This window comes from Sus scrofa, chromosome 12 (assembly GCF_000003025.6).
Source record: "Sus scrofa isolate TJ Tabasco breed Duroc chromosome 12, Sscrofa11.1, whole genome shotgun sequence".
Classification (NCBI taxonomy): Eukaryota; Metazoa; Chordata; class Mammalia; order Artiodactyla; family Suidae; genus Sus; species Sus scrofa.
In genome coordinates, this window is record NC_010454.4 from 49,905,561 (window position 1) to 49,920,872 (window position 15,312).

The 15,312-nt window shown below is 46.2% G+C and overlaps 1 protein-coding gene across 1 annotated transcript in view; it reads right to left on the minus strand.

Annotated features, from left to right (window-relative positions):
* The window catches only part of NCBP3 (nuclear cap binding subunit 3), a 36,684-nt gene extending 23,485 nt beyond the window's left edge, over window positions 1–13,199 (minus strand). Inside the window, exons 1-3 of the mRNA XM_003131866.6 lie at window positions 12,967–13,199; window positions 10,720–10,785; window positions 7,238–7,343 (exon numbers count right to left, since the gene is read on the minus strand). Of these exons, the coding sequence (XP_003131914.3) occupies window positions 7,238–7,343; window positions 10,720–10,785; window positions 12,967–13,149 (355 nt within the window). The 5' untranslated portion in view covers window positions 13,150–13,199. The remainder of the gene's footprint in view (window positions 1–7,237; window positions 7,344–10,719; window positions 10,786–12,966) is intronic.

A 15,312-nucleotide genomic window follows, 5' to 3' on the forward strand; every position in this document is an offset into this window, starting at 1 on the left:
AACATTACAGGAGTTTCCATTATGGCCCTATGGGTTAAGAACCCAAAGTAGTCTCCGTGCGGATGCCGGTTCATTCCCTGGCCTCCCTCAGTGGGTTAAGAATCCAGCGTTGGAGTTCCCGTCATGGCGCAGTGGTTAACGAATCCGACTGAGAACCATGAGGTTGCGGGTTCAGTCCCTGCCCTTGCTCAGTGGGTTAAGGATCCGGCGTTGCCGTGAGCTGTGGTGTAGGTTGCAGACGCGGCTCAGATCCTGCCTTGCTGTGGCTCTGGCGTAGGCCGGTGGCTACAGCTCCGATTCGACCCCTAGCCTGGGAACCTCCATATGCCGAGGGAGCGGCCCAAGAAATGGCAAAAAGACAAAAAAAAAAAAAAAAGACAAAAAAGAATCCAGCGTTGCCACATCAGTACAGGTCCAGATGTGGCTCGGATCCTGCATTGCTGTGGCAGTGGTGTAGTCCATCAGCTGCAGTTCTGATTTGATCCCTAACCTGGGAATTTCCATACGCCACAGGTGCAGCTATAAAATGGAAACCAAAAAATTACATATAAAACTAAGGCCTGTGTAAGCTTTCCACATCTCTTCGCTACCCCACTACTCCAAAGTAAATCTGCCAAAAATTCAACATCCATTACTCCCAAGTCTGTTTTTATACGTCATATATTTTATTTATTTATTCACATATTTATTTTTTCTTTTTTGCTGCCCTGCACATGGCATATGGAGTTCTCAGGCCAGGGATCAGATTCGAGTCGCAGCTGCAACCTAAGCCACAGCTGTGGCAACGCCATGTCCATGACACATTGTGCTGGGCCAATGATCAGACCCGTGTCCCACTGCTCCCAAGATGCCACCGATCCCACTGTGTCACAGCAGCAATTCCAATATGTCATATATTTTATTTAAAACAAATGAACTTGATGGCGTTCCCGTCGTGGCGCAGTGGTTGACGAATCCGACTAGAAACGTGAGGTTGTAGGTTCAATCCCTGGCCTTGCTCAGTGGGTTAAGGATCCGGGGTTGCGGTGAGCTGTGGTGTAGGTCGAAGACACGGCTTGGATCTGGCGTTGCTGTGGCCCTGGCGTAGGCCGGCGGCCACAGGTCCGATTAGGCCCCTAGCCTGAGAACCTCCATATGCTGCGGGTACAGCCCTAGCAAAGGCAAACAAAAACAAAAACAAATGAACTTGAAATACAAGAGAATTCTTTCAGATAAAAATTCTTTTTAATTTTTTTTTTTTTTTTTGTCATTTTGAAGAGTAAAAGATAGGTTTAAAGGGAGCCCATTATGTGTGGCCAGACTAAATCAGGTTCCTGCCAATCCAGATTCATACAGACAGAGATATCAGGACTTACGAATCCTAGCAGGTCCTTATTAGTGACCAGCTGGGCAACAATGAACAGAGGCCCCAATGAGACAGATGCCCACCCAGGACACGCAGAGTTACTCCAACATGTAGGATGGGAAACTGAAGGGGTTAGCTCAGGGGGCCTTCTCAGTTCGTCAAGTTAAAAGCCATGACTTTGGAGGAACAAAGCCTATGGAAAGTAAAGAGATAGTTCTGAAGACGGTGACAAACAATACAGAGAGCTCCTGGGGAAGGTAGAGGAAACAGCCGGAAGAGCAGGCAGAAAAAAGCCTGGCAGGAGATGGTGACATGGTGAGGAGCACTTATCTTGCATGAGACGAACTCAGGCTTTGATGGAAGCCCGCCAAAGGAGAAGGCGCAACACGTCCTCACTTGCTGACAATGTCACTGCTTAACAGAAAACAAAGCAACAGAGACGGCGCCCAAAGTGACACCCGGTTGATGAGAAAGGACTAACTGCTGAGATGGCAGTGAACAGATGACCGGGGAATGAGAACTGGGTATTTACTGAGTGCTGACTACAGGCAGGATGGGAGCGCATCATCCTGGATTTTCCAACAAGAAAGAAGACAATGAATGACAAGTATCAGGACACAAAACTCAAGTCTTTAGGAAAGCAAATTTCTGAAAATCCAGAGAAAAAAGAGCCAATCCCAAAGCCTTAGATTAGAATGATCAAAAAATGTGGAAGACGCTAAATGCAGTAATTCAGAGTATGAAGGTGATCCCAAGGAAAGAGAAAGCAGCAGAGGCTAGATGCGTGTAACTCACCAAGAACACACGTGGGAGATAGAAAAAGGGTGCATCACCAATGACAAATTTAAAAGCACACAAGGAAGAACTGGGAGAAAGCAGTATGATGACTACAAAGGGAAACACACACAAAAGTCCATACTCAGAAACGATGAGAAGGAAATACACAAAACGTGGACAATGACTGAGTCTGGGTACTAGACTGAAGGCAACTTTTCTTCTTACTCTACTTTCCAAATTTTCTTTGGTGGACATGAATTGTCTGTCTAACATCTAACAAAGAAAAGGCTACAGTCCAGAGTAAACAGGCTCATCAAAAAATACTAATTTTTTTTTTTAAAGTAAGTGTTTGGAGCAACATTGTTTTGGGAAGATGATGCAGAAAAAAGGGCAGAACTATTCATCTATTTTGCTATACTACTAACTGACAGCAGAATTGCTACCGTTAAGTAAGAAATAAAACCTAAGATAGGTGATGAAAGCTTCAGAATTCATTTTAATAGATTTAAAACTTCTAGTCTAGAATTACACCCCCACTGTACTGACTGAAACACATAGCACTGATTTCAGAATTAGCTAATAATCTCTAAGAAGTTACAGAGAGGGAGCAAAAGTACCTTAAAGCCTTGAGAAGGACTAATTCTATGCTGATTTTCATAAATGAGGGAAACAAATTCTCAAAAAGATTGAAAAGATCGTCGTTCCCCAAAGTTTTTATAAAATGGCTAATCAGACAGACTCTCTGATCCCTCAAGAAAGTAAGTGTTTCCCATAAAAAATGACATGCGAGCTCACGTCAGGCTAACCTCTTCTGATTGGATTAGCAGGCCAAGAAATTCAAAGAACCCCACAGACAGTGTTCTACCTCCTATCTCGGGTGCGTTAAGGCATGTCCTCTATTTCCCCATGACAATAAAAATGCAACACGGGCCTGGTAACAGGAGAAGACTCTAATTCATGGATCTATGTGTCATGGCATGACACGGGATTATCCTGTCCAACATTTACCAACACCTAGATGAAGATACGGAAGCCACACATACCAAAGTGAGCACTGCAGCTCAAATGGTGAAGGGCAGAGTTAAGATGAAATTAACTCCGCAGGCTGAAATGGAGTCTTGAAATTTAAAGTACCCCAAGAATAAGAGGAGAAAGACTGTTCGGATGGGTGCTCGTCCTGGGGGAAAGAACGCGTGCTCTGGTTGACCAGAAGACCAATACTATGAGATGGCAGGGACCGAGGCTGGGGTCGTCCTGCCATGCTCTCTACGAATCCAACCAACTCTGGAATCTGCACCTCACCTGAGGAAAGACATTTAGAAACCAGGAATGGCCTAAAGGAGAGACCAGAAAGTCATGTCACATAAAGTTCAGAGAATGGGCTATCCATTCCTTTATCTGAAGTTATTCTATAAATGAGGAAAGGCCTTAATATTCTAGAAGTCCCACAATAACTAATCAACAGAAACAGAAGGCAATTTCTGTTCAACATGAAGAAGCAACCCCAAACAAGACTGACCACCCCATAAATAGTTCTCATGCCATCATGAGAAATGTTCAGGCAGAGGCCAGAAAAACCGCTGGAAACTTTGCCAGAAGGCCTGCAGCACCGGGAAGGAGGTGGGATCTCAGGTCCCTTCAGACCATGAAAGCTTTGATCTTGGAGGTAAGGAGACTGAAGCTGCCTGACACTGAGTCACTTGGGGAGAGTCGCGAGTCACTCTTGAAGCAGAATGGTGTGTGGCGGCACATCCCAAACTACATCCCAGAAGCTGGCAGAGAGGTTAGGAACACAGGCTTCAGTCAGACCAGCCTTCAAATCCCAGCCTTGTTACTTACTAGCTGTGGCACCTGGGCAAACTTCTCAAATTCTTAGCGCCTTACTTTCCTCACCAGTAAGACAGAAGTGATACTTTCCCTCACAACAGGGTGATTGAAAGGATAAGTGAACCACACAGCAGAGTGACTGCCACATAGTAAGAAATTATCAAATGGTCTATTTTATTACTGTTGGTATTAATAAGAGGAAAAAACTTGACACCTACTGTGGCTGCAGGAATCAAGATGTTTATTCCAACGTCCCATTCTCCCAAAAGGCTGGGCCACTTAGATTGACTGCTTGGAAGATGGAGAAAGCCAGATAACGGTAATAATAACTAGCATTCAGGAGTTCCCATCGTGGCACAGTGGTTAATGAATCCGACTAAGAACCATGAGGTTGCGGGTTCGATCCCTGCCCTTGCTCAGTGGGTTAAGGATCCGGCGTTGCCGTGACCTGTGGTATAGGTCGCAGACGCGGCTCAGATCCTGCGTTGCTGTGGCTCCGGCGTAGGCCAGTGACTACAGCTCCAATTAGACCCCTAGCCTGGGAACCTCCATATGCCACAGGAGCAGCCCAAGAAATGGCAAAAAGACAAAAAACAAAAACAAAAAAAAAACATTTATTGGGCACTTACTATATGCCAGACACCACGCTACGAATCATAACTTTTTTTAGTGCCTTCCAACAGCCTATAAGAACTAAGATTAATCTGCCTTTCCAGATGAAGAAACTGAGGTTCTTAGCGGCAAAATAACTTGCCTAAGGTCACAGAGCTAGAGAGTGACAGGTCAGATCAACTATAATAAAAAAATTTTTTTAAATAAAATTAAATTAGGAGTTCCGTCGTGGCTCAGTGGTTAACGAATCCAACTGGAAACCATGGGGTCGCAGGTTTGATCCCTGGCCTTGCTCAGTGGGTTGGGAATCCGGTGTTGCCTGAGCTGTGGTATAGGTCACAGACGCGGCTCGTGTCCCGAGTAGCTGTGGCTCTGGTGTAGGCTGGCGGCTGTGGCTCCAATTCGACCCCTAGCCTGGGAACCTCCGTGTGCTGTGGGAGCGGCCCAAGAAATGGCAAAAAAAAAAAAAAAAAAAAATTAATTTAAAAAAAAGCAAGTGACAAGTCAAGATTTGAATACAGGCAGTTAGGCTTCCGAACCCATGCTCTTAACACACACCAGTGGTTCTTAGTCCTAAATACACATCAGAATTACCTGAGGAGGTACAAAAATAACTCTCTCAGAGATAGATCCAAACACATCCCTCACTGTAATTTAAATTGATCTGGAAAAGGCAGGGGAGTCTCTGGAGTTCAGGAAAACACTCCAAGGCCAAGTGGATCAAAAACAGGTTGTAATGAGCAACTGATGTTCCATGCAGATCTACTGTTCTTTAGGAGTATCTTTAGAACCATGAGATGGGATTGTTTTTCAAAAAATCATTTTTGTAAAATTAAAATTTAATCCCCAAAGTGATCCTATTCAGGTAGGTATCATATTCCCATTTTGATGATGACAAGGGAGTGAGGCCAAAAAGGGTTCACAAACCGGTCCACCTTCACCAAGGAACTGAGACCAGCTGCCTGGAGGGCTCAGCATTGTGAAGACGCCAACACAGGTGGGAAGAGAGATGGAAGTGAGTAATTAGGGATGCTTCATGGAGAAGTGACATCTGAACCAGACAAAGCCTGGGACAAGAAGGAGCAAATCAGCAAAGACAGGCATGAACAAGAACAGAGACGAGATGTCACACGGAATGCTCGCAGGACTAGACGTAAACAGGTGTGTGAAACCCTGGTGCTTTCAAGGCGGAGTTCTAAGAGAGGTCTCAGAGGTCTGCCTGGGCCCAGACTATGCAGGCACATGAGCCAAGCTGCACAGCTGGCCTTGGCCTTCAGAGGAACTATCCTGAAACAGAAATCCACTCGAGCAGATGCCTGGAAATCCAGTCTGCAAGGGAAGCAAGGTTGTATTTCCAAACTGAACTCATGATGCAGAAAAAAAAGAGTAAAATATTCAGAGTGGTGCTCTGTATCCAGGCTACTCCATCTCCTGGGTGGACTGAGGAGGTTTAGGTCTCTAGGATCATGTCATAAATCATAGGGCAATAGAGAAAAGTAGCCAAGAGCAAGGCTTTCCAATTAGATAAACTTGGGGTCTAATCTCGACTCCACTTTTATTAGCTGTGTAAATCTGGGCATTTATTTAACTTCTTTGAGCCTGTTTCCTTCTTTCTAAAACAGTGACAAAAATATATTCCTCATGGGGTTGTTCTGAGAAATGAATAAGAAACAAATATGCAGCATGCGCATTAACACAGTGCCTGTTAAGAGAGCAAGTTCTCAACAAATAGTAGCTACTCTTTCATTCATTCAACATGTTTTTATCAAACAAGCAAGTCTACAGAAATCCACACAGCAGAGCACAGACCTTTCACACAGACAGCTCGGCCTATTAAGCCCTTTACAACTCTCAAATCTGCAAACACAACAGAGGGAGACCGTTTGCATTCGTGGAGTAATAAACATGGCTGTAACTCAGTAAAAGGGTAATATTAACTTTCCCTGCTATTTATAAATTGCCTTCAAAGACTGGGGTAGATTATCATATATAATTCAGAATGAGTTCTAGGAAGCAAAATACCCTAAGAAAACACAAAAATAAAATCACAAGTCTGTATCAAAAGAAGTACTAATGGTATTTCCCCACCAACCTGACCCCCCTCAAAGACAGTCTCATTGTGATACACTTCCACTGTATCTGAAGACAAAGAGCAGCTCCTGCTGTGGCGCAGCAGGTTAAGGATCCGAGTTGTCTCTGAGGTGGTGAGAATTCAATCCCAAGACCGGTGCAGTGGCTTAAGGATCCAGCGTTGCCATAGCTGTGGCATAGGCTGCAGCTATGGCTTGGATTAGATCCCTGGTCCAGGAACTTTCATATGCTGCAGGTGCAGCCCCCCAAGAAAGGCAAAGAGAAGTTACCAATTCTATGAAAAAAGCAGAAAATGAGTAAGGGTCCATAAAAGCAAGGTTCTACTCTCAGCTCTGCCACCAATTCAGTGCTGTCCTCTGGGCTTCTCAGACATGACGTCTTTTTTCCAGCTCTAACATTTGCGACCCAGCTAATGCAGCTTGACTTTAACAGATCAGCTAAGAAATGGAGAATTCCTAAGTTCCCTCCTTTGGGAGTGTCTGGATGAGGACTGGACATGCGAGGCAAGGCCAGAGCGTGAGGCCATGGCAGGGAAAAGTCATTCACTGGGATTACGTAGAAAAAATCCCCCCAAATACCCTGTACCTTTCTTCATCATGTCTCGGTCCAAGGCAACGTTCCTTTGGGAGAGATTTACTTCTGATCGAAAATGGAAGCGCTTGGCTCGCTGTTCTTTCTTTTCAATTGCTTCCTAGAAAGTACAGAGCCAGAGAAGGGAAACGTGGAGGAGGAAAGTTAAATCACATACACAAAATGAGGCACCAGTGATAAGCCTAAAAGACTCCAAAGGAACAAGCAACATTGTCTTTAATTGCGTAGAGAATTGGATATTCACACGCAGCTCGGATCCAAGTTGCTGTGGCTACGGCTCTGATTAGGCCCCTAGCCTGGGAGCGGCCCTAGAAAAGGCAAAAAGACAAAAAAAAAAACCAAAAAAACCCAAGAATTTGATCTTCACAATCAGTGACTGGGAGGATGGACCCTGATGATGCTATCGTTGGGAGCGAGCGCCATAATGACTCTATGGCCATCACTGCACGGAGCGGAGCAGTCGCAACTCAACAGTGTGTGCTGACCCAACGAGCAATGAAGGAAGCTTTCGTGCTCTGACATTTCACTTACTACCAGCCACCATGGAAACGAATTACAACAAAATTAACATTCCATTTTCCAGGCGCAGAAACTGAGGCGTAAAAAAGTCAAAAGGTTTGCTAGAGACACTTCAGCTAGGAAGGGGGAAAATTTTCTGCTCAGTGCTATTTCTAGAAGCCCTCCCACCACCCCCATTTCAGGCTGTCTGCGTGCATGGTAATCACACCTATCCCATTATGTCTGCCTGAGCAGACCACTCCCTAAAGCTCCCTCCTTGTGGAAAAATAACACTGGAGCAATGAAACTCTCTTCTCTATTCTTAACTTGTGTCCAGGGAATTGCCAGTTTTCATCTTGAAGTGACAAGAAGCACTGCTGCTTCACTGAAAAATAAAATAAACAGTTTCCTAAGGTTTTTTTCCCCCAAGAGCTAAAATAACTCCAGATCCAACTGTGAGTTCCTGATAGCTCTTAGGAAGCGTCATTAACTGTATACTGACTTTGCCACACTAATTGAAGGTCTGACTATAAAAAACTTGTGAGGGGAGTTTCCACTGTGGCACAGTGGAAATGAACCTGACTGGGAACAATGAGGTTGCGGGTTTGATCCTTGGCTTCGGATCAGTGGGTTAAGGATCTGGCATTGTTGTAAGCTGTGGTGTAGGTCGCAGATTAGGCTTGCATCTGGCGTTGCTGTGGCTGTGGTGTAGGCCGGCAGTTGTAGCTCCAATTAGACCCCTAGCCTGGGAACCTCCATGTGCCACGGGCGACCCTAAAAAGCAAAACAAAAAACAAACAAAAAAATCAAAAAACAAAACCCATGAGGATAGGTAAAGCAGCAACACTTCTGTTATTTCCCAACAATTACACTAATTTTCTTTTTCTTTTCTTTTTTTTTTTTTTTTGTCTTTTTGCCTTTTCTAGGGCTGCTCCCGAGGCACATGGAGGTTCCCAGACTAGGGGTCGAATCGGAGCTGCAGCTGCCAGCCTACGCCAGAGCCACAGTAACGCCAGATCCCTAACCCACTGAGCAAGGCCAGGGACTGAACCCACAACCTCATGATTCCTAGTTGGATTCGTTAACCACTGAGCCACAATGGGAACTCCAGACACTAATTTTCTTCACTCAAGTCTTCCCAGTGGAAACAACTAAACTACCTTCCTCTAGTAACGACTAAAATAGCAATTCTGGGCTACTACCCCTTTCCCCATACATTTGTTTCATATAATGGTAAACTGTGTAGGATTAAGAACATACTGTATACATCCTTTTCAATTACAATAAGAAAACATTTCTCTTTATTTTGTCTTCTTGTCAAAAAAGATGATCAGTTCCTTTGGCTTTTAAGTAATCTGAGGCAGACTGAGACCCAGATAAAATATAAAATAGTAAGCATGACATACTTATTTTTATTCTTGCTTTCATACATCCAAAACAGTAATGCAATATTATTTATTCAGAACTGTAATTCAAACTCTGTTCCAAACTTAATTACGCACATTAAAATCAGAAAGAATGTTTAAACTAAATTAAAGCAACAAATAAGTATCAACTGTTTTTTTTTTTTTTTGTTTTTTTGTTTCTTGCCTTTTCTAGGGCCGCTTCCCTCAGCATATGGAGGTTTCCAGTCTAGGGGTCGAATCAGAGCTATAGTACACCACAGCCACAGCAACTCGGGATCCAGGCAGAGTGTGCAACCTACACTACAGTTCACAGCAACGCCAGATCCTTAACCCACTGAGCAAGGCCAGGGATCGAACCTGCAACCTCATGATTCCTAGTCGGATACATTAACCACTGAGCCACTACAGGAACTTCAGTATCAACTGTTTATAAGAAGGAAAATAATACATTTGGCTCTGTGAGGAGTTACAATGAAGCTGGTAACGTAGTGCTAGCAATCACTAGATAAAAGCAATATTCCCAGGTACTGAGAAAAATTCAATCAACTTGGCCTTCAAAGTTTAACCACATAACCAGGAAGTCCTATTTTCCTAATCCTAGGCCTCAACCAGTGAGGATAAAGATATTTACTGAGGGCCTACTATGTGCATTCTGCTTCTTTTTTTTTTTTTTTTCTTGTTTTGTTTTTTGGGGTTTTTTTTTTTGTCTTTTTTGCTATTTCTTCGGCGCTCCCGCGGCATATGGAGGTTCCCAGGCTGGGGTCGAATCGGAGCCGTAGCCACCAGCCTACGCCAGAACCACAGCAACATGGGATCCGAGCTGAGTCTGCAACCTACACCACAGCTCACGGCAACACCGGATCATTAACCCACTGAGCAAGGGCAGGGATCGAACCCGAAACCTCATGGTTCCTAGTGGATTCATTTCCACTGCGCCACGACGGGAACTCCCCGTTCTGCTTCATTTAAAGTGGAAACAGTTTACACGTTTTTACTTTTATTTATTTGTCGTCGTCTTCTTTTTTTTTTTTTTTTTTTGTCTTTTCCAGAGCCACACCCATGGCATATGGAGGTTCCTAGGCTAGGGGTCTAATTGGAGCTGTAGTGCTGGCCTACGCCAGAGCCACAGCAATGCCAGATTCTTAACCCACTGAGCAAGGCCAGGGATCGAACTCGAAACCTCATGGTTCCTAGTTGGATTTGTTAACCACTGAGCCACAACTGGAACTCCTTTTTTTTTTTTGGTTTGTTTGGTTTACACATTTCTAAAAAAGGGGCAGCATAAAAAAGCATTCTCAACAAAGAACTCTTCCTTGGATATGGTTAAGCACAGGCATCTAGGTATAGTGATTTTATCTTCTCATGGACTGGAGAACATACAAAAGCTGCCTAAATGTTTTCAGAATGTATGAAGGCATCAATGCGTAATACAAAATTTAACTTAAAAAGTTTAATCCAGCAACAAAAGTAAAAAGTAGCTAAAAAATAACTGCTGTTCTACAAGTCCTAGAAGCAAGTTCATTAAGTTCACCTGCTTCTCAAAACAAATAAACAAATCACGGTCCATCTTACCTTGGAGGTGACATCGATTCCGGTGATGAAGCTGCCAGCCTTGTTTTCATATCGCCTGCTTGTGTCCTAACACAAAGGGAAGAGGTGAGAAATGCTTAGCAAGCAACTGAAGCTAAGCACATGATAAGTGACAGCCCAACAACCTATTCCTTCTGGAAAGTCATTCTTTTTTTTTTTTTTTTTGTCTTTTTGCCATTTCTTGGGCCGCTCCTGCAGCATATGGGAGGTTCCCAGGCTGGGGGTCTAATTGGAGCTGTAGCCGCCAGCCTAGCCAGAACCACAGCAACTCGGGATCCGAGCCGCGTCTGCAACCTACACCACAGCTCACGGCGACGCCGGATCATTAACCCACTGAGCAAGGGCAGGAATCGAACCCGAAACCTCATGGTTCCTAGTCGGATTCGTTAACCACTGCGCCACAAGGGGAACTCCCTGGAAAGTCATTCTTTTCAGCAATCCTTCCCCAACTCTGACAACCCCTTATTAGGAGGAGGCCTGTCCCAGTGACTCCCAGGTAGCAATCAACCACTCTAACGAGAACTCTTCTCTAAATCAGAGCCTGTCCACAGCTTAAAGCAATTCCCTCTACTGAAGGCATCCATGTAGATGAAAATCTGAAGGCTTTCATGAAAAATACCCAAGATGAAGCAGTCTCTCATTACCCCAACCCAGACTGGACAAATTCACCATGTCAGGCCACCAGATGGAGCACACGGCTCCACCAAAATGCAGAAAGTCCAGACTCACCTGGACCTCCTGGGGGGAAAGAGAACAGTGCAAAGAAAACAGGATGGGATTTGGAAGCCTGGGGACTCAAACCACAGCGCTGATGTTCACTGATCACAGGACACTGAACAATTCCTTTGGCTTCTCTGGACCTAAGTTTCCTCTGTTGGTATCCGCCTACCTTTCTGACCTCTTTTACTGCTCTCCCACTAGAGCTACAGAACTTTGCGTTTCTCCAACAAAACAACCTTGTTCCCATCTCAGAGCCTTTGTGCTTCCTGCTGCCCCTTCTGGGAACACTCTCTTCCAAGCCTGCACATGACTGGCTCCTTTCTGTCACGTAGGGTTCAGCTTATTCGTCGCTATGCCAGAGGACTTTCCTGACTATCCTATGCCATTCTGCTTCCTGCTTCTGCCCTCTGCACTCTCCTATCCCATTAAAATGTTTTATTCTCTCCACAGCACTCACCAATATTGGTAATTACGAGTTTAGTTGTGTCCCCCAACTGGAGTGTCAATTCCAGGAGGGAGTTTGATCTTGATCTTGATCAAGCGCCTAGGACTATGCCTGGCACAAAGTGGAGGATGCAATAAGTACAGGTTGAACTGAATGAACAAGGGGATAACGTCTACTTCGCAGTCACAGTGATATTTAAACGATACAATGCAGTAAATGGTAAAATGCCACTATGTTAATTGTGGTTGCCGGAGTCAGCATTATCATTTGCTATCTTTAGTGCTCCTACCTCTACCTTTTCCCATAATCTCAGTTAAAAGCAAGACTTGAAAACATAAACAGTCCATGTCTGGTGAGAAATTAAGTACATGAGAAGAGCTCTGCAGGCCTGAGACCGACCCTAAGAACCAGACATAGGACTCTCAAACCACAACAAGCAAAACACCTCTCACATTCCCCATTGCGATAAAAGACGGACCACTGCTGGTTTACGATGTTTTGGTTTAATTAAGGGTCAGATGCGGTGGAGCAAGATGACCCTCAAATCACAATAGGGACACTGAGTTTCTGCAGCTGACAAGTTCAGCCCTCCAAGGAAAACCGCGAGTGCTGTGTTTAACAGACATCAGCTCCACCGGTGCAGGACCCACAGGGAGGCGGGATGCCGGCGCCTCCCCCCGCCCGACAGTTCCTTCTGGGCCGCTCCGGGTTCTGTTCCCGCCCGAGGCTGCCCCTTTATCTCAAGCCGCCAAACAATCCTAACCCCTCCTCGCCCACCCTCTTGCAAAGACTGGCTCAGAGTGGCAGCAAAGAGGGTGTCCTCAACTACCCCCCAGCTCAACCCCACCTCCTCCAGCCCCCTCAATACCCATTTCCGGGCGCTCAGGCGTCCTTTCTTTTGCTCCCGGTCCCAGCCCCCGTCCCCCAAGGGCTCGTCCCCCTCTCCCATTCCTCTGAATGCCCCCGTCCCTGGCCCCAGCCCCCGCCGCCTCCCTTTCCGGCCTGCTCCGGCGCGGGACACTCGCTCGGCGACCTCCTCCTCGCCCCCGCCCCCCCGCCCATACCGGGATCAGTTCCTTCAGCGAGCGCCGCACCGGCACGATCTCCAGCTCGCCCTCCTCCACCTCCATGGGCTCCGGCTCGCCGCGGTCCAAACCGGACTCCGCTTCAGGCGACAGGGGCCCCAAGGCCGGTCCCGCCGGGGCCTCTGCCTTCACCGACACTCGCAGGCCCCGAACGGCCGCCATCGCCGCCCGCCGGCCGCACCACTGAGCGCCCTCCCCGCACACCACCGGCTAGAGCGCCGCTGCCACTAGCCACAGAGCAACGGCCTCCGCTACCTAGAGCGTCGCCTGCTGCAGCTAAAGGGCCCTGTTTAGCCACGACGCCCCCTAGTGGCGGGAGGTACCTGAGGGCCAGCTGAAGCGGGATCTGGTGGAAAAGAGGGCGGGACCGAGTGGGAACAAGGGCAGGGCCTACTGGAGGGGGCGGGGCCTGGAGCCTTTCGCTGCAGTCTGGCCTTAGAAAATAGCTACACACCTTGGGCAGTATACCTGTAATAATTGCACCAAGCAATCATTACCTGCCAATGACTGTTCCAAGCGCCCGAATCCTTACACATACCCTTTGAAGTATTACTACTACAAACGGAGGCATTTAAATTTAACCAAGATTGATGTTCCCACTGTGCCTCAGTGGGTTAAAGGATCGGGCCTTGCCACAGCTGCGGCATAGGTCACAGCTGAGGCTGGGAATGAATCCCTGGCCCCGGAACTTCCATATGCTGTGGGTGCAGCCATAAAATTAGAGTTCCCATCGTGGCTCAGTGATTAACACACCTGACTAGTATCCATGAGGACTAGGGTTCAGTCCCTGGCCCTGCTCAGTGGGTTAAGGATCCAGTGTTGCTTTAAGCTGTGGTGTAGGTGACAGAAGCGGTTTGGATCCCGCGTTGCTGTGGCTGAGGTGTAGGCTGGCAGCTGCAGCTCTGATTCAACCCCTAGCCTGGGAACCTCCATATGTGTCAGGTGCAGCGCTGAAAAGACAAAACACACACATACACAAAAGAAAGAAAGAAAGAGGAGTTCCCGTCGTGGCGCAGTAGTTAACGAATTCCACTAGGAACCATGAGGTTGCGGGTTCAGTCCCTGGCCTTGCTCAGTGGGTTAGGGATCTGGCGTTGCCGTGAGCTGTGGTGTAGGTTGCAGACGCGGCTCAGATCCTACGTTGCTGTGGCTCTGGCATAGGCCGGTGGCTACAGCTCTGATTGGATCCCCAGCCTGGGAACCTCCACATGCCATGGGAGCAGCCCTAGAAAAGGCAAGAAGACAAAAAAAAAAAAAAAAGAAAGAAAGAAAGAGAAAGGCAGGAAGGAAGAGGGGTGAAGAAAGAAAAAGGAGAGAGAGAAGAGAGAGGCAAGAGAGGGAGGGAAAGAGGGAGAGAGAGAGGAATGAAGGAAGAAAATAAAAATTTACTCAAGGTGACAGGGTATTTAAGGGATAAACTTGGATGTGAGTCTAAACAGTCTGCCTCCAGACCCCAGAGTCAGCCTTGGTCTATCACATTTGCGCAAGTCTGTAGGTATACAACGCATTTTCCTTGACATCTTTTATCTCTTCCAGGTCTTCCAATGATTGGCCCATTTTATACACCACAAAACTGAGACTCCAAGAGCTCTGAGCATGGAGGAACAAACAGTTAAAAACCAAGGAAGAGCATGACCAGCATCGGACACACCTGATGGAAGTCAGGTGCAGTTCTAAGTTGGGCACACACAAGCACGCCCAGACCCCCAGTTCATGTCTATTCTTGGAACATGGGCAGGTCAGTAGTGAAGTAAAGTGCCTACAATTAAAGAAAATGTTAAGTTTCCTGGTGGCCAAGCAGTTAAGGATCCAGCATTGTCACTGCTGTGGCTTGGATCACTGCTGTGTTATGGGGCTCAATGGGAAAATAAAGTGAAATGTGGGCTTTAATTAACAATAATGCATCAATATTATCTCATGGATTGTGACAAATGTACCACACTAAGGCAAGATGTTATTAACAGAGGAAACTGGGGGGTGGGAGAAGGGAGTGAGTGGGTCTATGGGAACTCTGTACTTTCTACTAAATTTTTTTATCAACTTGAAAGGGTCCCTCCAAATCTATTTGTTAAAACCAAAAAAAAAAAAAAAAAAAAAAAAAGACACCAGAATACGTACATCCCAGACCAATTAAATCAGAATCTCTAATGGTGGCTGATTTTTTTTAAAAGCTCCCTTGGATGGAGTTCCTTTGTGGTGCAAGGGGTAAGGATTTGGCATTGTCACTGCAGTGGCTTGGGTTGCTGCTATGGCATGGGTTCATTCTTGGCCCTGGGAGATTCTAGCATGAATCATGTGGTTAGGCCTGGAAGTGCAACCTTCATC